At 38.1% G+C, this 24,761-nt stretch overlaps 2 protein-coding genes across 5 annotated transcripts in view; one reads left to right on the plus strand and one right to left on the minus strand.

Moving 5' to 3' along the window:
• Positions 1-24,761, plus strand: part of nav1b (neuron navigator 1b) — a gene marked incomplete at its 5' end in the record, with an annotated part of 81,664 nt that overhangs the window by 3,165 nt on the left and 53,738 nt on the right. The gene's annotated exons all lie outside the window — the stretch shown is intronic.
• Positions 2,234-6,696, minus strand: csrp1b (cysteine and glycine-rich protein 1b). The gene is made up of 6 exons (XM_082534528.1): positions 6,565-6,696; positions 5,597-5,706; positions 4,978-5,146; positions 4,573-4,702; positions 4,386-4,479; positions 2,234-3,555 (listed from the first exon to the last, which is right to left on the minus strand). The coding sequence occupies exons 2-6, from the start codon at positions 5,703-5,705 to the stop codon at positions 3,479-3,481; spliced, it is 579 nt and encodes a 192-aa protein (XP_082390654.1). The 5' UTR covers position 5,706; positions 6,565-6,696; the 3' UTR covers positions 2,234-3,478.

Raw genomic sequence — 24,761 nt, forward strand, 5'->3', positions numbered from 1 at the left:
TCACACTCACAAGGACAGTAAGTCCTTAAAGTAATCCATGAAATTATTTGTGTCTGGGCGATGTTTGTGTTACCGACATACTCTCCACTTAGTACAACAAACATGAAAGTCCAGTTTGAAAGTCAGTCATGTACATAATAGCCTAACAAAGTCCTAATTTGATACAGCAGCTTTGATCTAGAGTTCACACAGAGAGCCGGATATAACCATCCACAGAGCCTAAAACATGTGGCTGTAAATTTGCTAAAGCCTAGATCTGCTGGATAACGGGCACCACCTGTTGGTCGCATGTGACCAGAAGTGGGGCACTATATTGTTTCCATATATGCTGTCAATATCAGAAACTGCAGCAGCCAGAAAGGATAGAGGGTGGTTGCCATGAGTTTGCAGTATAGTCAGTCAAATGGCTACGCGCCTGTCCAGTGGACATCCTGACTGCTGGAACACAAACAGTTATTTGACAAAGTAACTATGTTGAAGCTCTGTCAAGTATGGGACACAAACAGTCATCTTTAATCAGAAGACTCTTAAATTGATGGTTGTATTTGTTTGATGTGTTGCTTTTATAAAGGGGCAGATCAAAAGGCAAGACTGGGACTTGGGACAGCCCAGGCCTGTCACCCAGTGATGACTGAAAGCTGGGAAAACATTTAGTTTTTCAAAACTATAGCAAGAGTACAATGTGTTTGTACTCTTTCAGTTATAATTCAAGCTGTGTCTTATTATTATTTATTTATTATTTTTGAAGCAAGGATGTGAAATGGACTATGCAGGAAATAATCTTTTGCTCTCACTAAGTCAGGACTCAATCCCTGCATCTGATTTGAGTTGCCCTCCTAGCTCATGGCAGCTGATTCTGATTCCACAGCATATATGGCAGAATCGGCAGTCCTGTGAGTGTTTGTAGCACTGTTTCCAGGAAGCAGGAAGGATAAATACAGATGAAAAGGGATTATGTGGTGTACATTGCACTAGTCTCTGGGTGTTTTCTGGGTTTTTTTTTTTTGTTTGTTTGTTTGTTTGTTTTTTTCTAAGACAAAAAACTTTAAAATGTCAACCGAATGATTCAGGTTTTATTACTGTGTATGTGGATAAACTGCCAGTACTTGTTCTGTAAAGTCTGATATGACATAGAACTGAGTGCCCTGTCACTGAGTGGTCACATGATGGCATATTCCCTTCTTTGCTCTTGGATTTTTAATGTGATATGGTAGTGTATAACAAGTACACCAACATTACGTCAATATATGGAGAAATTTAAAGACGGACCTATTGATAATTGAAAAATGCATCTTATTGTGATGGAGTGCTACTCTGTTGCTTTCTACAGAAACTGGCTTAAGGGGATCTGTGGGGTTTTCCTATTTAACACAAACTGCTGCACCATTAAAATCACAGACGAAGGATGTGTGATTGATAATGCTGTCGATTCAAAAAGCTTGAGTACTGACTCTTATCTGTATGTTACCACCCACATAAACATTGTTCCAAAATGGCACAAATCCCTACGGCAATGGCACTCCCAAACAACACATAACAAAACACTGGTTTTAAGAAACAGGACTGCAACTGCCACCAGACTGCCAAGAAAGAATGAAGGAGAGAATAAGTTCAGTCCATAGCAGACACCACAGGAAACCCTCAGCTGCAACTGGATCGCCTACACAATATTAGCCATAACATTCTGGTGACTAGTGCATATTTATGTAAGCATATCAACAAAATGAAAGAGTTGCGCTTTTCCCTGTAACACTTGATGTTTGCGTGACTTTCTGCTGTAGTTTTGTTGCCGATGTGACTCACACATCTGTGGTGGTGGTATTTGTACCACCACCACAGCTGCATAGTGCTTTGGCCAGTGTGCCAACTCCTCGGTGCAGCCAGAGATGGGTCTGAATACTATGGCTCTGTTGTTCACCACAACAACTGGCATGTTGTTAAGTTAGACAATCATTTAGAAAGATTGTCAAGCACACTTGAGATCACATAAACATGCATGCTGATTTAATCAGATCTGAGTAGCAGATAAAAAAACAACAATGAAAAACTTTGCACTACGACAAGTAAGGAAAACTTTCAAACTTACTGTTTGCTTTTGCCATTAAATTTATTTTGTGTTAGAGCAAGAAATGCATTTCTTAAGATATTAATTATAACATTCGGCAGTAAGAAAAGCTTCAGCACCAATGTAACTGAGGCATGATTTAAGACTGTTTTCTCACAGTTGTCAGTGTATAATTTCTTCTTTTGTTCTTGTTGTCTATTATTTTTAGATGTTATTTAAATTTAGCACTCGATAAGCCAAGTTGCTTTTGTGTACATGTTCTAGTGCTGTTTAAGCCAAATTGTTAACTACTCAGTGAGTGCACACGAATTAGATGTCAGTGTAACATTTGTAGATGTGTTTGCTACACTTATGTCAATGTAGCAAATGTAATCAGGTAAATAGAATGCAATGATTTGCAAATCTCAAACTCACATTTTATTCACAACAGAAAATAAAAAACATAGCAAATGTGTAAACTGAGAAAATGTACAAATTTAAAATAAAATGTGGTCATTTTGAATCTGACAGCAAAAACATGTCACAGCCTTGTCCCAAGCAAGTTGTGACAGGGCCGTGTTTACCACGGTGTACCAACTCGTCTTCCTTTAACGGTCCATACAAGTCTGGAACTTGTTTCTGTAACCTCTGTATTTGCACTTCTTTGGATAATAGAGGTTTAACCTGCATTTGTGGATGACACAGTGAACTGTGTTGAGAGACGATGGTTTCTAGAGGTGTTCCTGAGTACATGCAGGCAATATCTATGACCGTTATGTTTTTAATGTCGTCCCGATGAGTTTACTGATGATCACATGATTCCAGTACTGATTTTCATTTTTGTCCCTTGGACACAGATTTCTTCAGATTCTCTCAATCTTTTGATGATGGTATATTACTTTCTGGTAAAATTTCAGAATGCTGATCATCAATTTGTGGATGCAGTGTTTTCCAGATTGTTGAATTTCTGTTCCTACTGCTTTGTGTTTTTTAGTCTTACGTTTGCACTTCCTTTGCTGTCGTGATCCCAAATTATTTGAACGATGCTGCTGCCAGCAAATTCAAAATGAAAAAGTAAAATACCTCATTTTAAGCATGTAATGCCTTTTCTGTGTTCCATTGTGAATAAAATATAGATTTATGAGATTTGCAAATCACTTCTGTCCATCTTTATTTATAACACGTACACATCCCAACTTTTTTTGGACTTGGGGTTGTATACACTGGAGTCTAATGCAACATCAAGTAAGGAGCAGACTTTGCTTGGTGAATATTTTCAAAGAGCTGCTGATGTGTGCTTCTTTCATTTTTCATTGCCTGTAGCTAAAGTGAAAGGGCAAAGTGAAATAAGCTTCATGTTGACTGAGAGATCCCAGAAGCTGTGATATCGGAGCCCACCAGATGTCAGTCCCAGGTGAGCTAAGGCTTCAGGCTTTACTGGGAATGAGCAAGAGCGCCTGCACCCTGACCAAAGCCAAAACCCTTTGGACCAAAGTTCTTTGCATAGCAACCTGTAAAGGAAATTAAAATGAATGAGAAATCCTGTGCATAATTTGTATATAGAATATAGAACTAATGCTGGAATTATGAGCTTGATAAGGATATCAACATTTAAGCATATAAAATATTAACTATATACCGGGAAATTATAATTTTATTGCTGTTTGTCAAGGGTTTACTACGAATGCACTTAGAAGTTTTTTTTAGAACTGAGAAAGGCCTATAGTGGACCATTTTGCAATGCATAAACGTGTTAGTGCTTTCTGATGGAAGACGGAAGGAATGTGTGGGAAAACATATTCTTAATTGTCTACTGAAATGTTCCTGTTATTAATGAATATCGCACAAAGTGTTGGCTTGGCCTCATTGATCATTGAATATTGGATTGGCCTTACAGTCGTAAAATCAATTAGGCCTGTCATTAGAATTGGTGTTAATTAAAAAAAAAATTAAAAAAAAATGAATGCATAAATTTAATGAAATCTTGGTCAATGTGTCAGAGCTGCTGCCATTTGAGCATCTGTCTCAAGTAATTTGGCAGTGGACATGCAGTTCAACTCAAACACACCAGAGATATCATAGTGATTTTCAATGTTATTTTGTCTTTTTACTCAGTTGAGTGACTTTGAACAGACAGATGGGAAGTGTTTAATATGCTTTATTATTTTGTCAGTTATAAACTGACATGTCAGTTTATGTCTTTATTTGGTAATTAAAATATGGTAATATAATATAAATGTACTATACACTTATTACACAAGAAAAAATGGCATTTTCTATATTTAATCAGTTTGAACCCGGGGATATTTTTGTCTTTTAGATAATACTTTTATACACAAACCTTTACAGTAGATCTCCCCATCTCTATCAGCAAGGGTTGTGGACTCCAGTCCTTTTCCACATTTGGCACAGCGAAAACAGCTCTTATGCCATGACTGAAGAGACATGGAAGAAATGTTTTAAATCGTCATCTACTTTTATTTTGAAACAAGACTGCACATTGAGACTGCAGCTTTTCTCTTTCTTACATTGCCTCCCCCAATAACCTTCTCTGCTGCATACACTGTTTTCCCACAGCGTGGACACACATCTGAGCCTCCTGCTTTCTGGGCAAACTTGGAGGAGTTGGGGTTATTTGTGGGGCGATGAGGAGCTTGCCTGCCATTAGAAGAGAAAGAGGGGGGGGGGAAAAAAAAAAAAAAAAAAGCTTTTCATATGGAATTAAGAAAAAAAAAATCAATGTATTTCTTTCCTCGTACTCATCTGTCATTTAAGCTTTAAATACAGAACCTGAAGAGGTTTGGTGTGTTTTATTATATCATGTGGTAAATCAAACATACATAAAATATTAGTCTTTGTTTTGATTATAGAGTTCTTTGTTATATATCTGAATGTTTCAGCAGTTAAAGAAAGGAGGAAGTTGTTTTTCTCACACTTCAGGCTTGATTCCAAGACCCTCTCCTGTATCCATACTCAGCGTGCCAGCTCCACCTCCGTAGCCATAGCCTTTTGGCCCATATTTCTTGCCATAGCAGGATTTGCAGTAGATCTCATCCACATGAACAGCCACAGTTGTGCTGTCCAAGTTTTTCTTACACACCACTTAAAACAGAGATAAAGGGAGAAAAACAAATATACACATAGTTTTCTTTCGTTAGTTCTCAAGCATCTACAGCACGAGCTTATCTTTCAAAAGCAGTCACCCACCACAAGCCGCCATTTTTTTTAAAAACAGATGTTTAGCTGTGGCATACCCACAAAGTCTGTGTGACAGAAGGGAATGGTGTACACCACAGTGGCAGTCTCAGATAAATACTGCTCAGTGTTTGAGACTGAGTGTGTGTACCTTCCTTCGCCATAAAAGGAAGCCCAAGTATTTGTCACATGTTTGCAGTGGATCCAAATAAGGACTGAGATGTCTTAGTGAAAAGCTGTGGATGCTCACTTTACTCCTGTGATGCCAAATACTCTGCATTCCCGCCGGGCACTTCTTATGATTTAAAGAAGTTGTTGATCAAATGATTCGGATTACCTTAAGTTCTCAATACTTACTGCACAGAAAACAGGATTTATGCCAGCTCTTTCCCTCACACTGCACTTCCTCAGCAAAGTAGACAGGTTTCTGGCAGCAGCCACACTTATTTCCTCCCCCTAAAGGCATTCTGCAAACACACAGGAGAGCTGCTTATGTATATTTCTCATCCATTGTATATATAATGTTCAGATCATTCTTGGTCAGTAGACAGAGGCCTTCTGCAGCACTTGAGGCTAGATACAACAATTCCTATAAAAGGAGAAGCACCAGTTTTCTCTGATATATTGCTCTTTCTTCTGTTTTCCAGTTTAAGCCTGCTGGGTTGAGTGGATAACAGAAGGGCTGTTCAGACCTTATTGTAAAATGCAAAGTATCTTGCATTTTTTAGATAGCACTAAACCAGCTTACTCAGATAAAATGACGTGAGGCTCTGTATAAACACCACATCAATATCGCTCTGGGTTTCAAAAATTCAAAGCATTTTAATGGCAAACACACTATGTGACATTTCAGATATGCCTGGCTCGTGCTATCATACACAGAGAAATCAAATAATCTACTTTTAATTTGTTTTGTAGTCACAACAGCATTGTTAACAACTTTTGATGATCCAACATTGTTTTGTTTTTTTATGTATAGTTAATTATTTCTAATCACACATAAAATTGTCTCAAATGAAAGTTTGTTTGAAGGTATTTTTAGATATTAAACAGCAGTTATTTCTTATTGGATGCCAGTGCTACTGATGCTCAGGAAAAGCCTCTTGACTATTTCTAAATTGTATGTCTATCAGTGCTTCTTTTACGTTATTATATTTACTCCCAATTTAAAAAAACAAAAACAAAAAAACCCCAAACATTTCAATTTCAAGTAAAACTTCCATCGTGCATTTATTGCTTGCACAAAGTAAAGACAAATTTGTGCTGCAGCGTGAAATTGTATGATTAAGTGCTGAGATATAAAAAATTATTCAGATTTATCTTACCCGTAACAAGTCAAAGCGATGCTCCTCTCAGTGGGTGTTTGATGAAACAGTGAGACAGCTGAGCTGAGAAGAGACACTTGTTAGCAGAGAAACAGAGGGAGGCCCATGTTGAAGTGAGGGAGGAGCTGTGACAAAAAGACACGGAGGGAGAGAGATGCAGGGAGGAAGAGGAGGAGGAAGATAATGAGTAGTTATCGAGAGATGGGAGAGAGAAGGAATGAAGATTCACTGTCGTGGCATGTGTTTTATATTGTGTTCTTGAATCAAATTGCTAAATGTCTGCAACTTGTAAGTTTGCACACTCGTTGTCCCAAGTGGTAAGAAGAGGTAAAAGGTTGAATTTTGAGAGCTTTGAGAATTGAAAACTGATGTAAATATTAGATAAACATCATTTAATGACTTATTTTTAAACACACACACACATGGTCAAAGCAACAGAGAGACAGGGCTTATATTGTTTGCACATGTGCAGAGGAGGAATAGTAGGTATTATGGGTAAAGGATGTTGAATATGGAGCTGCCAGGCAAGAGAGAATGATTAAGACCTCATAGAAGGATGAATGTGGTGATGGAGGAAATGCAGAGGGGTGGTGTGACAGAAGATGGTCCTGAGGATAGAGTGAGATGGAAGCAGATGAGCTGTTGTTGACCCCTAAAGGGAGCACCTGAAAGAAGAACAAGAGGAAGAAAGGCAGGGCAATGGAAATGCTTTTATTTTTCAAACAATGTATTTCGAAGTACGTTACATAAGCAAAGAAAATCATTAGAATATAAAAAGACTGAATAAAATTCTGAGAAAACTAAGCAAGATATAAAGTACATCCTCCACAAGTCCCAGTGACAAAAAATATATGTTTTAGGTTTACCTTCTTTGTAACCATAGAAGTAAGATTGCACTAGAGAAACCAACAATTAAATGGCACAAAAGAGCAGCAGAACTTTTCATTTAGCTGTGTGATTTGGCAGGAATAAAGAAACCCATTAGAAATATTTATGAACCTTTTTTTTTTTTTTTTTTTAAATAAAAAAAATGAAATCCATTTGTCTGCCATGTTGTAGCTGAGAGCAGCTTTAATTGTTTTGGTTCTGACTTTAGATGAGAGCATTACTATTATTCTTCAGGGAGAAAGTCATTTGTGTTTGTTTAAATGGGAAATGTGCACATCCCAGTTTTTGTAGTGCTTGCACACATTCCTTCTTTCAGATAAGCATGAATAAAGGATAAGGTTTGTACTGTTTCCTTACAAGGTGTTTTACTAAAGAGATGCAACGTTCGTTTTCCTTCAGTAATTTCTTCAAAGACATCATTGAGTTTAAGTGATTGATGCAACTTTGTGGGCAGTAGTTTAGATATTTCTCTCGAGTTGCATTTAGTTCACATGTACACTATATGGACAAAAGTACTGGGCCACTGACACATTACACCTACAGGAGCTCCTTGGCCATGAAGCTACTGGTGCACAGTTTTTGTGCTGATGTTAATGCCAGAGGAGGTTTAGAATTCTGCTGTTGAGTCAGCAGAGCGTTGGAGACTTTTATGCACTATGCGTCTCAGAACTTGGAATCCCCACTTTGCTGTGGTTCCTAAATGCTCCCACAATAATAACTCTTACAGTTTGTTGTTTGTTGAAATATAAAATTTCATAAAAGCAACAGACATTATGTGAAAAAGAACTGAAGCTAAACATGTCTGTACGTCTATTAAGGCAGACTAGCAGCTTTGCTTATTGTGGCATGTGCATTTACCTGCTTCTGCTTTAAGAACAATTGCCGACATTTTGCTGCTGATCTTGTGCACTATGACATTCAACAATTGTAGAAGGCATTCCCCTTCTTGGTGGAAAAAAAAAATGCACGCATGACCTTTCAGACGGAAGAGATTGATGCATGGTATGATATAAATCATCCCACTGTTCAGTAAATCATAACACAGAGTCACAGTTTCTTGTATTTTGGATTATTTTTCATTCATTCGTTTATTCGTAAACATGATTGATGCTAGGTTCAGATATCTCCCTATGAAAGAGACAGATAAGGAGAAGTGAAACTGATATGGAGATTACAGCCGATGCAAGGAGAGAAGTAAAAGCCAGCAGATAGTGATGCTGTGCCTTTCTCCCTCCCTCTAAGCCCTCCAGGCTCTTCACCATCATACGAAGAGACAATGATGAACTCAAGAAGCCTATTTATAGCCTGCCATTGGCTAACACTAGCCCTCTGTTTCTGCTCTGTGGACATCCGCCTTGGCTAGTTGTAGAGTATGTGTACATGTGATTAGGCTCATGACAGAGAGGGAAACAAGAGGAAGAGAGGGGTGGAGTGACAGCTACTCAATGGATTAATCCAGAGGAAGAGCACAGACTGAGAGGGAAAGCATGATAAGAGGCAGTGACGGAGCTGGGCTGTGGTCCATCCATCAGTGTGTGGAGGAGCAGTGATTGCTCTTGAAGTCTCATGGAGGAATTTGGTCCTATTTTAAAAACAAAACAAAACACCTGACTTAAATCCAGCACTTCTTTGCTAATGATCTTGCTTTTGGCAACATTTCTTGGAGAAGCTTTGCCAGTTATCAGGTGAGGAGGAAGAGGTGAGCTGACTTCACACTGAGAATGTGTTTGTGTTGTGTTGGTGTGTTTGGCTGGATACACAGCAGTGTTTCGTATTCAACTGATTGATATTCATAGTTTGGTTCATGTTGTCATGTGTTACTTCTGCCAAAACAACCTCATGTAGCCTAATTTTTTCCAATTTTTCACTGGTTGTTTTTGTGTTTGTTTTCATTTCACTACTTAAGATTAAACTGTTTAGTTGAGGAATCTATAAAAGTAATCTGTCATTTTAGAAGCAAAATGCCCCAAATTTACACAGCTGAGCTTCTCTAATGAGAGTACTTTCTGGTTTTATTTCACCTTATATCTTTAGTTTAAACAAGCGCTTTAATATGTTACCTTCACCTTTATAAATTTTTATGGCAAGTTTTTACTTTTTGCTGACCTTTTCCACACCATTTAATCAAACAGAGAAAAAGGAAAAAGACATTAAAAAAAGAAAAGGAAATAATAAACAATATTGTTTAGTAATTTTCTGATTAACTTCCTTAAATATTGCATTTAAGGATCAGACTGATGCACAAGTCATTGGTTGCACTAGGCGCCCTTTTCGGCACATTGAAAAGTGTATTGAATTTGAACTTTTTAGCAGTAAACCTGTTCTCCCTCCATTCTGAATCTCTATTATTTTGTGTGAGAAAGCAAAAATAGCTTTTCAAACACAAGTAACCAAAAGTGTTTGCAATGTTTTGTCTAATGTCATTAGAGCAGATTAGGATGGAAAAATATAACCGTGATTTGTTCAGCAAAAACCTTGGATGCATTTAGGGTGGGGTGGGAATGAGATAATTGTGTTTAGAGGGATTTTTGGCAGGATTTCAGCACTGAACAATCCTCTCTGATTCAGGGAGCAGCAGTTTGATGTTTTACTGAATCCATTGCAAAGTCCTGCTTTGCAGCACGCACTGTGGCCATAATGAGAGGCGTAGAGATGTAGCTACACGAATTAGCCAGCAGAGGTCACATATGGGCAGAGCTTATGTTTGAGACACACCCGTTTTTCTGTCTGTGTTATATGTGCTGTGTGCTGATGCAAAAGGTGACAAGGCTTATTATCTGACGCAGCACATGCAAGCATCAGAGTGTGAAGTGCACAGTTAATAAGACGATGAAGGACTTTTTTTTATCATTGCAGTTCACTTGAGATGTTTGTACCTGCTTGTAATACTACTGATTGTTTATCTTGCCACTTTTAATTAAGCTGTGACTATGTTCAGCCCTGTGCGAGGGATCTTATAATGTAGATAGTAATTTGCATCTCTCAAGGTCAGACAGCAAACGTGTGGAGTATCTGTGCAGCGTGAGGATTAATTACAGTTTTCTGAAAATTTCTGCGTCCAGCCAGTGCACATCTTTGACTGTAATCCTCACTTATCTCCTGTTTAAGACTCAGACACAGAGGACATAGGGGTCTAATTTCTAAACTGCCACAGTCTATAATCTCCCCTTGTGAACTTAAGTCATCCTGCAGAGCGATTTAACTTCAAGGGCAGGCAATTTTCTCAAATGTGCGAGAATTATGGCGTACCCCACCATCAAATCACTCATTGCCCTCTGTCTTCACACCCGTTTGAAGTGTGTAGTTTCATTGCTTTCAGCACAGGTTAATTTTAGTTATATTCCACTACATGTCCTTAGCCTGCACATATTCAACCTTGTAAGCTGATCATATGACTCGCTTTCTAATATTTGGTTGTACCACACAGAGAGGGGTGTCTTAGTCACAGTTTGTAATCCCAGCCTTAAATATTATGAGGAAAAAAATGTGTGAACCCATGCTGTCACCATATCATCGCTCCTCCTGTCATTCTTTTTTTTTCCTGAGCTGACACCTCTGAGCCGGCTTCCTTTGGCCCAGATTCTCAGTAGGGGTCGTGCTGCCTGTGCCCCGTAGGCAGCCAACTACAAACATGCATTGACAATTCAAATTAGTTCAGTTCACTGGCTCTAGCTGTGACTCAGGACATTGAGCGCCAGGCAGAAAAGATGCATACGCAACCCGCCAAGCTATGCAGTGACAGAAAGCGCCAGAGATTACTAAGTGCAGAATATGAGGCTGTTTTATGAGTGTTTCACCAGGTATATGACCCAGTTTAAGCTCAGCACTTTTGTTCAGAAAGACTTGGACTGGAACGGTGCCAGGTCCATTTGCAAGTCAGAGAGAGATCGCCTGGTAGCTAAGTAGTCCCATCCACAGGCACCAGCAGCAGCTGAGGATGTGTCTAGAGTATTGTTATGCAAGCGGGAAGAGAGCAGTCCCACTTTGATCCAGGCATCGGACAGAGGCTGAGATGCTTCAGAGCTGGAAGCTGCTTCTTTGGTGTTCTGGGTATTTGCATACCGGACAGTAGACTTCCACAGGACTTTGAGCACATGGGCTGCAACGAGGATGGACTGATGGAGGTCTGGAGATATTGCTCATCACTCAGCATCCACATGTTCTGAGCTTGTTAGCATTTCATTAAGTTTTGTCAGCGTCAATTATAGGTAAGTTTGGGTTTCTTGCTTAATAAATAGAGAAAACAATGTCCGTTTAATAATCCGTTATAATAAAAATAGACTAGCAAGAAATATGCTACCTGTTAAATTATTTTGAATTAAACTGGACTTGAAATCATTTCGTTAATACTAGCTTTTTATTTCCTGTTCTCTCTAAACATCTCAGTTGAATGATTCTACTACCATAAGTGCATTTTGATGTAGTATTTGTTGAGCATGCGAGGAATCGGCACACACAGTCCTTTAACAGCAGTGTCCTGTGGAGAGATTTCTATCATGTGTATGACAAAAAAGAAAAAGAGCCTGAGGGGAATAGGACACAGTCAAACAGCTCAACTAATTCCTGCAAAGATTTTTATTGTCCGTGCCTTGTACAGGGAGTCATATGCCTAGCAAATGTCTGGGATATACTGCTGACTCATAACTGTTTGTGCTGGAGGCTACTTCTGCGTCAGGCTCATCCATATCACTGCTAATCTACTAAGTTTACACTGAGCTCCAGTAGCCTGTGATTATTCGTGATTTGGTTTTTGATGTCCTCATCAAAGACTGAATCAATATGAGCTCTTGTTTCAGTGCTGGAAGACAAGACTTCCTTTGAAATTTAAAGAGTTTTAGTTTTAAGGAGGGAAAAATAATGAAATATATCATTTTATCAAGTCCGTGTGCTAATATGTTGTGTGATTTTAATGGCTGCTTCAATGCCAATAGGCCTAGATTCAGCAGAGTATTTAGCAGCCCAAAATTCAAGATATTTCTTTGAGAGGCTGATATAAATTCAAATATTGGGTTTATTGCACTGAGCTCATTGAGTTCTTTTCATTGACCAGTAATCCAACTGAAAGAAAATATCTTTATAACTGTTTACAGCTTTTCATCTCCAAATGGCCAAAACTCAGCTACAGTTTCAATGGCAGATTAAAACAAAAACAAGCAAACAAACAACTTCTCAGATGTTTAATGGTTTCCCAAATGATATAGAAAAACTCCTCCACAATGCAGTGGAAAACAAAGAAATTCCTGGAGACTCTGTGAGGTGGTTGTGTAAGCTACATGCTGCACTCATCATGCTAACGTACTGTGTGCATGCTGGCACTTCCACTATGCTGATGTTTAGAAGGTAAGCTTCAGTATCTTAGTGTAAAGTGTTAGATTGCTAACATTATGGGAATAACATTAGTTGGGCAAGAATACGATGAGGATTATGAATCCTGAAATTACTGGGAGTCAAACTGCTGTCTGGTAAGAATGTGCCTATCTGTGTAACATCAATGTGATGTTTAGAGGGATAAAAAAACCAAGAAAAAAATCTGACAAAGCATGCTCTATCAGCACTTTTTTTTTTTCTTTCAATTTGGTACTTGGTAGTGCTTTTCCGCAGACACATGCTGGTCTGTACTAAACAGAACTGAAGTGCCATTCAACGTGAGCATGCACTAATGCATACAGTGCAAACCATAAAGTAATTCAATTCTACAAAGGGAGTCCATACATGGGGCTTGGCATAACACTATAACACTAATGGTGGGTGATGTCATTCTAAATAAAACAGATCTAACATGTATGCAACGTGAACTTAACTAATTTCAGAGTTGCTGGATTATCATGACACAACACAGAAACAGTCGTCTCTGGTGAGACATTTATTATGGTGATTTTTATAAAATGTAGCTAAGGGCATATTTTAGCCTCTTCCCGGGAGTACCCATCATGTACAAGACTTTCAGACCTGCTGCATTTGCAGATGCCTTGTAGTTTCCTTTTCATCATCCTGTCAAAAGAAGTAGCAGTGTAGGCATTCTGGTCAGTGAGCTACTGAACACTAAAATAGCTCATTTTGAGTTACAAATACCATCAATAACAACGACAGTTGTGGTGTAACAACACACGCATGCACAATGACGTTATGATGGGATGTTTTCAAATGCTGGAGACCATGATGTTCAAAGGGAGATTTATTTATTTATTTTCCCTTCTTGTAAATGCCACGTCTCAGAGCGTCCTGAATCCTGTGTGTGTGTGTGTGTGTGTGTGTGTGTGTGTGTGTGGGGTTTGGAAAATCTCGTCCGCAGACACGCTCCAGTAGCAGACATGTTCCACCTTGGCTAACCGAAAATGACATGTATGCCGGCTTCGGAAAACTTGATACATATTTTATGTGTTCCCTATAAAGCTGTTATATAATAATGGGTGTTCAGAATAAACCTTTGTCAGAGCTCAGACATGACAAGGGGTGACTTCTCCCATTTTGTGCATGTTCTAGCTTTATGTTGTTTATGCAGGGTCAGTGATGGCTGCCAGGGGAAGCATGTCAAAGATGGCAATCGTGGGCTGCTTCTGAGTGACAATGTCAGGCTGAGCTGTGCACTCACATACGGTTTTTCTGGATCATTTTTATGTAAATGGCGTGGCGGAAAGATTAATGCATGTCATGACTCATTCTAATTGCTTTTTGTTAAAGTGTACACATATAAAAATAAACAAATGATTGTTTTGACTAAGAAAACCTCCAGGAAGAGCAGCGCCTCAGTTTTAAGTCTTCTGGTTACAATTTATGTCGCTGTTGTCAGCTGCTGAGTGACATGTTGCAGGCACGCTGACATTTCAGCGCAGTTGCCCCCCATTCTTCCCCTATTCTTCCATCAGTATCTGCTCAGCTGAGCAGATTCTGATGGAAGAGCATTTTTGGTGTACTGTTAGTGAAAACAGTATGCATATTAACCTAGGGAGGTTCAAATTCTTTATTAAGCATTCACAGGACGCCACATTGCTGGATGTGTGAACTGTGTTGAACATCTGGCAGCTGTGGAGGTCTCTTGCTGGCAGGTATATGGCTGAAGCAATGGACTGTGTTTTAAGTTAAACAGTATCACCAGTTTCTGGGAAAAGAACACAAACTCTGAACCCCACATGTGCAGTAGCACTGGGACAATGCATTATAAGAGAGAACTGTATAACAAAAGCACGACTGTTTCACTATTTTTTTGTGTTTCACGTGGAAACCTTAGCTGTTTGTGGAAAAGGTCAGTTTGCTGACTTGACAGGCTTCAGCTAGGATTATGTTAAGACCCTACTAGGAGGAAAGCTCAGCCTTGTTTTAATCTGGACTGATAACACTGCAAGATTAAGAGGGTTAAAATTTCCATGAGTTTTTGTTCACCAGTGTTAATGTACACAGTTTTCACTGCAACTTTGTAAACTGTTGTAAGCAGTTTATTCCTTTCTGGCTAAAGGTGTGTTGTAGTTAAGCGAATTCTTAAATGAATGACAACTACCATACATGTATCATAGTGAAGCACCTTGTCGTACGGTACAATTTTCAAGTTTGTGTCAAGAGAAAGGAAAAGAAAGCCCTGGCTTTACTCTGCCTTTCATTTTACTGCTGGCTATTGTGACAAGCTGATTGTGGTGACAGCTTTCGGGAATGGCATGAGCAGATGCTCAGTCGGTCATATCAGATGTGACTTTGACTGTGGCAAGTGAAAGAAGGACTTTGGTGATTCTGAGTTTGACCATGTAAAATAAATGTCTGCAAACTAAAGACTGTCACTGGCAAACTATCTGCTTTATTGTACATGGTATGGTGTAAGTTAGTTCAGTGTAGTCAGTCAGTCATCAATCATATAGTTTCAGCAGAATGTGGATAAAGAAAAGAAACTTGTAAATCTTTTAACCTCAGGCAGCCTGGAAGATGAAAGTAACAAATCATGTCTTACTTTCTTATGCATGATCTGAATCACTGTTTCTATTTTGGGTGTTGCTGGATTTTGGTCCATGATTAAAGTATATTTTTGATCCACATTTCCCCTCCTACCTGTTCTAATAACCCAGTTCACAAGGCTGTTGAACCATCACAGACAACTGCCCACACTTAGACTCATCACGGTGCTGCAGCATGCAGGGCAAACGTTTTCATTTTTCTATAGGAGTTTCTGTTCACCTCAAACAACCGTGTCAGTTGCATAACAGCTGCATAACTACAGCAGCAGGTTGTTTTAGTGCGCTTAAGGGATTTCACAGCTGAACATACCGCACTGCTCATAATCCTTCAGGGCTGTGTATACTTTTGTTTGTTGTAATTCAGATAAATTAAATCATTTATGTCAAAGAGGCAACATGATGTGGCATGTCTACATGAAATGACCTCACTCACTTTTTTTAAACGACAACTAATTACTAAATAATACAGTATGTTACTTAATTACTTCTTGGAGAAAGTAATTTGCTACACTACCCGTTACATTACTTTCAGTTTACTTCATAAGATGCCACATAATTGCCAGTTAACAATATAAACCGTAGGCTGCAGTCCCACATGCTACACAAATCTCTATCCTAATGAGGGCACACATCCATTCTTTCTTTTAGTGTATGTATGAACACTGCAAAGCTGAAAACCAGTTCAACACAATTACAAAGTGATTGTCACTGTAATTCTACTATAGAAAGATGTACAGGTAGAAATGCAGGCCACAATGCTGCAAACCGAACTTACTGCCTTTGTGATTTGTTCAAGTTCGGGGTCAGGCTGCTGGGTTGAAGTCAACATAGACTCAGCTTTGTCATCACTCCGGGTTATTGGCTTGCTTTGTGTTAGCATGCTGTCTGTGTGGATATTTGGAGCCGATGCTCTTTCTCAGCATCTGCAATGTAATGTAGCTGTTTCTATTCTGGATGCAGCTTGCACTTTACCATCATGCGCCTGTTCCCCCTTTTTTGTCCTCCTCCATGCGCAGGAACCGAAATCAGCTCATAATAGCTCAAGTGCGCAGAAAATTACAGAAATTAGAGCCCTATTTTATACATGGCACTTGCAGTATCTGTAAGAACTGCTGCTGACAGTTGCATCCAACAATCACTTTCATCTTAAGCTTGTAATCAGTCCTCTGATCCCTTATTTGTAGCATCAGAAAGTTTTCCTGGATGCCCCCTAGGTAATTCCACTATAGGATCCAGTACACTGAAATGAATTTAGTTCAAACTCATTTATAAAGAAATAAATGAACAAAAAAATGAATAGTTTACACTTGAAAGTATAACAAGATAGTCACATTTTATCCAAAAAAAAATCTCTGAATTGACATTTTTTGGTAGAAGGAATCATTATATACTTGCTGGTTGTGGCGATTATTCCTTATCATGAAATCATAGGGTTTTTGAGCACTTGGCAACATATGTTTCTGCCTCATGAAGGCATTGCATAATGGCTCAGAATTTGACATCAATGAACTGCACAAATCATTAAAGCTAGCAAGATAATCACTAAACGTAAGGTGATAAACTACAAGCAGACCCATGCATAAATAAACTACTATTATATGCAGTTAACATCTCCCCAATACATATCCATTACAGTTCCTCCCCTCTTCATCTCTGCAAGCCACGCATTGGTCGTTGACAAGAAATGCATAAAAATCAGTGCAGGGAAAATATGCTGGGATGCAACTATGAAATACTGTTCAGTACTGGGAGTTTTACTTCATTCTAATAGGATTAGTAAGCATTTATTTCGCCTATTTGGCAAGAACATGAATGTATTTGATGCTCATTTATAAGGACAAGTGCTCCACTCAAGCTTTAAAACATATAGATCAATACATCACCAGTGGCCCATAATATGGACTTAATATGTAACTTTTTAATGCTGTTGTTCCTGCCATAGCATTACTGACCATGGTTAATTACATAAAGTGACTAATAAGGGTAAATCCCTGGATTAATGCACTTGCCTAAATGTCCCCTCTAATCTCAACATCAAAACAAAGTACAGCTTTAATAAAAAAAAAGACAATATGTCAGTAGTTAATAGTTTCATGGTAACATTTCACTAATTGAAGAACAACAAATATCTACAAGACTAAATGAAGTGATGAGAAGTTGGAGATCACAAAACTCACTTTACATAACAATGTACATGCCTTTCTATGTAAGCAGACACACGGCTGATGAGTGCTCCTGCAGAGTGCTATAAATGTGTTAGTCAGTGTGATGGATTGAGGAGGGATTACTTAACTATTGTGTTGAAATTAGGGAGGTGATGTGATCGCTGAAAAACTTGCAGTAATTCCCAAAAAAGAAATACGGCGAGTTTTTCAGTTGGGCACTTAAACAGTTGCTGTAAATATATTAGATGTTCACAAAAACGTGTTTGAAAACAAATTATAATTTGTTCTTAAAATTAATTTGTCATCAAACACACAGGAATAAAATGTGATTTGTTTTTTATATGATAGATGCATAGAACCACAACATCTAGTACTCGTCATTTGTTAAAATTTACATCTTCCATATTACTTAAACAAACAACGGTGCAGATAAAGTAATGTGTACCTGACAACACAGATCAGGATCCAGTGTACTGGAGAAGGGCAGAAGTTGCAGATGAGAGGCAATAATCATGGGTGGGTATACTTGTGTCCACTATTCAGTTTTTCACAGGTGAACATCAGGGGTACTTCCTTGCTTTTGTTTATTTTTATGCACCGGCCATCTTGGTATCTATCAGCAAGGTGCTGAATCATGCCCAATTTATAGACTCTTTGTGGCAGTGGCACTGAAACCTTGAGGGATATGGTTGGTAGGAAAGACCTGCTTGATTCAAACCTGAGTGGCTCTTTGGTTATTGGAACTCTGCTGCAGTTTTGCTACAGTGTTCCAACATAAAGATGTGTAGTATTGGTTATTATTTATAAGTGTAATATTGGGTATTAGACACATGATTGCAGGCTATTTGGTCCAGGTACAACCATAGAGTGTTTGGTTTGCATTAAAAGTCAGACTCAGTTCCCAATGGGAGTTCAGCTTCACCAGGGCTGCACTTTATCAGGATGTTGTTCACAAGTAAGGGGGGATGGAGAAGGAAATTTAATTTAAAGGACTGACGCCATGTCTGCCATGGTGCTTGTGCCATACAGCTTTATTGTAGTGTAAAGAGAGCTGTGAGTGAAAGCAAAGCTGTCAGTTCACCAAACAGTCTGCCTTCCCCATTTTATCTATGACCAAAAGCTGTGGGTAGTCAACAAAAGGATAAGCTCATGGATACAAACTGCAGAAACAATCTCCTTTTGAAGGGTCTCTGCACTTACTAGATAGCTTACAGTAGCACCACTACACATTTACACATTGCAAGTACCCAGTTTTAGGTAGCCTTTGACCTGAATGCCTCCTAGGTAATGTGTTTTATGATTGTCAAAATGGGAGGAGGTTCAGAGGCCCCGTGGACTTGTAGAGATTATGGCTCTCGCCTGGTCTGGGAATGCTTTGGTCCCCCACAACCACTCTTCCACCACTCCAAGAAAAGCTGGAGGAGGTGGCTGGGTAAAAGCAGATCTGAGTGTCTCTTCTCACATTGAATATGAATGAGTGAATACATTGTGCTAATCAAAGTTCACTCAGTTTACCCAAATGTGAAAGTGTAAAGTTAGTAAATTGACTAACTTTGTGAGCTCCAGTCACACAGCACTAATGTGGCTAAACACAAAACACTGATTATTAAGCAACAAGATAAGTCAAATGCTACTCTTATTTCAAAAAGCTGATTCTTTTTATTTAGATAAACAGAACCAACTTTTTGGGATGTCCTTGCCTGGATGATTGAGCATGCATCACGATATTTCCATCAAACATTGAATGGCTGCAAATTTCCTCCAACTCAACGAGGGGAAAACTGAAGTCCTCATATGCGGACAGATTTTTTATCCCAGATAGTGAGAACCCTTGGTCCTCTTTCAGTGTATGTTAAATCCTCTATCAGGAATTTAGGTGTGACTTTTGACTCGACTCTCACATTGGATGGGCATGTGAAATCTCTGGTTCGGTCTTGTTTTTATCATTTAAGAAGTGTGGCTAAGTTAAGCCCTATTTTATCTCACCCTGAACTGGAGATTGCTATACATGCATTTATTTCCTCACACTTGGACTATTGTAACTCTTTGTTTATGTGTCTAAGCAAAGGTTCTCTGGCTCGTCTGCAGGCTGTGCAAAATGCTGCCGCTAGGCTGTTGACAAAATCCTCCAAGTATTCACATGTGACACCATTGCTATTTCAACTACACTGGCTTCCTGTTGAATTTAGAGTACGTGTTAAGATCCTGGTCTTGACATTCAGAGGCTTGCATGGACTGGCACCAGCCTACATCTCCGATCTGCTACAGCCCTATGTCCCTAGCAGGTCCCTGAGGTCATCTGATCAGGGCTTACTTGCTATAAAACAGACTAAGGGTGACAGAGCTTTTACCACTGTGGCCCCGAGACTCCGGAACTCTCTCCCTCATACATTAAGAACTGTGGACTCAGTAGTTGTTTTTAAAAAACAACTCAAAACTCACCTTTTTAAAACTGTTTTTGGTTAATTTTTGCCTGTTTTATATTGTCTGTTTTACCTTTTTATTATTTGTTATCTTTTGTGCAGCACTTTTTGACTCTGTCTAGAAAGGTGATATATAAATAAAATTTTATTTATTTATTATTTATTTATTCTTTTCTTTTTTTATTTGCAACTTTCATTTAACATTTTTTTGTTAACTGGATTAAATTATCTTCTGGAAACTGGATCACTTACACTGTGCCTTACACCAAATATAAGAAGAAACTTCCATTAGTTACATATTTTCATAGTTCATATGCATATATTAAATTTGGATGTGTGCATCTGTGTGCTGCTGATCATTCTGAGCTGACCTCAGTTCATTTTTCCCCCAGCAGAGTTTCTCCTTGGGAAAGCTAGGTCACAGAAAGAAATGGTGAAAATCAGGAATCTGGGCCTTGGTGCTATATATAACAATTAGATCAGGCAACTTGTAAAAGTAGATAATATGACAGTCTTGAGAAAATTGAATTATGTAGATAATGTAATGATGTACTCATTCAGCGCTTATCTATTGGAGCTGGACTACATGGGGAGAAACATGAGCAGCAAAGAGATTGGGACTGTGTATTTCTCCAGCACCAAAATTAGGCCTTGCAAGTGAAATAAAATGGTTACATGTGGCTTGATAAGCATTTAAAAGGTTCACTGAATGCTGATTATTTCTAGATTATTTTTTTTTTATCCTTATTTCAGACATTTTCCAAAATGGATTAATGGCGTTTCCTGAAATTTAATCTGCTGATGTGTTATGAGTACATTATCAGGCCTGACATTATCAGCTGTACAGGGCTCCTGAGCAGTCTGGACACTTTAGAGTAGAGTAAACTGATCCTCTGCAGACATGATGTTGGTCTGTTTAAGTATCTTTAGTCTGGCCTTCTTGCTTGATGATAGGTTTGGAGAACAATTTTAGCAATTTTAGCTCCTCATAGAGTTGGCAAGGTGCTTTGATGATGGCTTGCTGAAAGACTGGCATGTTTAAAAATAAATAAATAAAAAGCTTACAGTCACATTTAAATTGTGACACATGATTCCAATAGCAAAAGACTTAAGTATGACTCACTAATCTCTGGTCATAATAGGTGAAGTGGGTGTGTGTGTATATGTGGCCTCGGGGAAGAGAAGAGAAACTAGAGATTGTTGAGCTGTTGGAGATGAAGGTTTCCCTCTAGTTTTCTCACTGACTTCTCATTTGCCAAAGCTCTCTGCAAAACAGCACTCTTACTTAAGTTGGATCTCCCTATTAGGTGTAGCTCTACTATGAGAGCCAGTTAGCCTGCACATCACACTGCTTATTGTCTCTTTGTGGAACACAAAGTTTGGACACTTCTTTATTCAGGTAAGATGAAAAATTTTCTTTTGGCTATGCCAGTGTAGATTTAAAACAGAATATTTATTTGAGATATAGGTAAAAACTTTTTTCAATGAGGATACTACCATGTTATTTATTTAGAAAACTTAAAATAAAAAATAAAAAAATGGAACTAATATAAGTTATCTTTGCAATCTTTTAAATTATCAGTGTTAAATTGTTTGTATTTGTGTGTTGTGGCTTTAATTTCAATATGACATGAAAACCATTGTGTTTGTGTGTGCATATCCATATGCATATAAGCAGTATTTCTCATACACTGAAAAAAGAACATGTTGGATTTACTTAATTCAATAGTGGACATTGGTTGCACACAGTTGTTTTGCTTTGGCAGAAACTTAAACAACTGAGATAAATCAACACAACTTATTCATATTCAATAAACCTGTGCATTTTGTGTTGATAAAACATGATTGAAACATGTTTAAATGAAATAAGTTGAGCTCTTGGAATATTTTAGTCCTTCACGGTTTTGTCACTTTATTCCAACACTATTCAATAACTTTTACCCCAATACTGCTCGGTCACTTAAATACTTAAATAATTAAATGTTGTCTTCATATTACATAATGTTCAACAAAGTCTAGAGTCTGGTTAACATAAAAACTGAATGGATTTACAACAACTTCCATCCTCCTATCTTTATCCGGGTTGCAGGGGGACTGGGGCAGCTCGTCAGTCTATCACAAAGAGACAAACAACTATTTGCACTCACACTTATGGGTAATTTGGAATCACCAATTAACTCTTATTTTAACTCTAATAACTGCATGACTTTTAACTGTGGGAGGAAACCAGAGTACTCAGAGGGACCCCACTGCAAACTAGCCAGATTGTGGTTTTGGACCCATGACTCTCTTGTTATGAGGCAACAGCACTAACCACCACGCCAACAACCTGTAAATCGAGGCTTAACAAAAGTAGGAAAGCTATGATTACAAGTCTTGATGTAGAATTTTCTGTACGTTTTTGTCCTTGACAGGTTAAACTTTCCTTATTTTCAGTGTACGTATAAGGGTTTCAAGGCATCACTCAAGTAAAACATAAAAAACCCAATAAAACACATGGAAGTATTGTGCAGATTTTATTACCAAATATTATTTAAAACTATCATTAAAACTACTACTAGTAACAGTTATTTATTTAGACTAAAATCACATGTTTAATCACTTTAGACTAAATTAATGGAATGAGCACTTGCAAAACTGAATCTCGGCAAACTATTGGGAAGCATGTACTTTATATTAATACAGTAAACACAAAATAAGTGTTTTTGAAATGCCAAAAAGTACCTTGCTTTGGGAAAAGAAAAATGCAAAAACTAATTGTTACATACTGAAACAACTAGTGCAACAAACTCAGTAAAACTCAGCAGTAAAATGAATGATTTCTATATTAAAAGACAAACATGAAGCGCTTGAAAACATTTCAGGAACTTTTTTATGAGCATTGTGTAGCTAATGGAATGTCTACACTACTACTACACCAATGTATATTGCAGCATTCCCACTGCTAATCATAAAAAAAACCCAGATACTAGAGTCATGTGAACAAAGGAGGGGTTTTTTTTGGTGTGTGTGTGTGTGTGTGTGTGTGTGTTTGTGTGTGTGTGTGGTGTTTTTTTTTATTTATTTATTTATTTACATTTGCTTAAATGAGGTTTTGTATGTACATATTCAGAAAGATTAACCCTCTCAGGCTCAAATTAAGTTTTTTGTTGCTAATGCACAACCAAGTCCTGCAGTGGTACTTCTGAGTAAAAAAACTCATAAAATATGTATGTGGATAATCAGGTTGTTAGTTTTTAACTGTTGCAAATCGGCAACGTCTGCCTTGACAGGGTTAACAGGGCATGCTCATTATTTTCCTTTCTGTGTATATTTAATCAGAATCCATTATAGTCTTTATAATTATCTGATCGTAGGGCTGAAACCAATTCTTTGTATTATCTACGAACCATAAATTTTATATTTTGATCTATGAAACTGTGTCAGAAAACTGCGACAAGGCGCATCATCCCCTAAGTGAAATGTCCAAAACAGATAACCATCTAGATTTTAATTTACAATAATGTAAATAGCCAAATACTTGCACAATATTTGTTGTAGTTGTTAAATGAACTATAAATGTGTGATTATTCCATCAATTTTATCTGTTTTGGTGTTGAATGTAGCCTTATGCAATGTTGAAAGGGGTTCAGAAACATCACTATGTCTGATTCAGTGGTTGGGCATTTTGATTTCCATCATTGTTACACAGACAATAGTTAAAAATATAGAGAATTAAAGTTGCCGAGCTTAAAACGGATTCCAGTTTTGACTGAGGGCTTTAATGACAGAAAGTTTTTCTAGGAAAGAAAATGTGAATCTGCAACACCTACTATACAATCCATTCAGGAAAGTCATCCTCACTGAGTTCATTGAAGTGGTATATATTGTTGAATCACTACATTGTATCTGTGGAGGAGAGGTGCTGTCTGCTGGCCATGACAGGGACAGACGGTGTTGGCATGGCCTGAAAGGAGCCATCCTCCTACCGCATGTGCCAAATGGTGTCAGTCTGCCACTGGCTTTCACAGCACGTTTCACACTGGAGGTTGTGGGTAAAGGACCAAGAATACATTAGGCAAAGCTGTTGAAGCATATGGCACATTTTGAAATGCACATGGTGCTTTGATTAATTAGAAATTAGGCAGTTTAATTGTTTTCTTCTTATTTTGATCACAATTCAATTTAATCTATTGTATCTTTTTTAAAAAGTGTTGTTTTCCTTTCATTATTATTAACCCCGGATTTTTTTTTCTTGCTTCACTGCTTCATGTCGAGGTGCAATCAAGGGCACACAAACATCATGAGACGTTTCTGATCTTAGTGTTTCTCCCCAAACAGGAATTTGAACTGGTGACTGGTCTGTTTTTTAGACCTTCAAGCTACTTTGATGCTGTAATCGATACATAATGGTATAATGCTCCTTCCCCTCAAACCATCTTCTCCTCTTTCTTCCTTCCCACTCGCTCATGTTTGTATTCACTCAGTAAGTCATGTGGTTAGAAACTGTCTCTGAAGCAGACAGCCTGGAATGTGCAGCTGTTTTACAGTATTTAGTAAGATAAAAATCTCACTCGTTATCCATCATCCACAATGTAGCAAAGATAAATGTCTACACATAAACATTTGTATATTTTGATGTGCACAGAAAGGTTTAAAAATATGTTATTTTTTCAGTATATAACAGTAAGAAGGTCACTTAGAGCTATAGATTTTCCAGTGTCAACTGATTTGCTATTCTCTTATTGAGTAGGATTTTGAAAGAGTATTTTGTGGAAAATGTAATTTGGCTATGTTTGTAC

The sequence above is a fragment of the Aulonocara stuartgranti genome, assembly GCF_965226115.1.
Source record: "Aulonocara stuartgranti genome assembly, chromosome: 5".
Lineage (NCBI taxonomy): Eukaryota > Metazoa > Chordata > Actinopteri > Cichliformes > Cichlidae > Aulonocara > Aulonocara stuartgranti.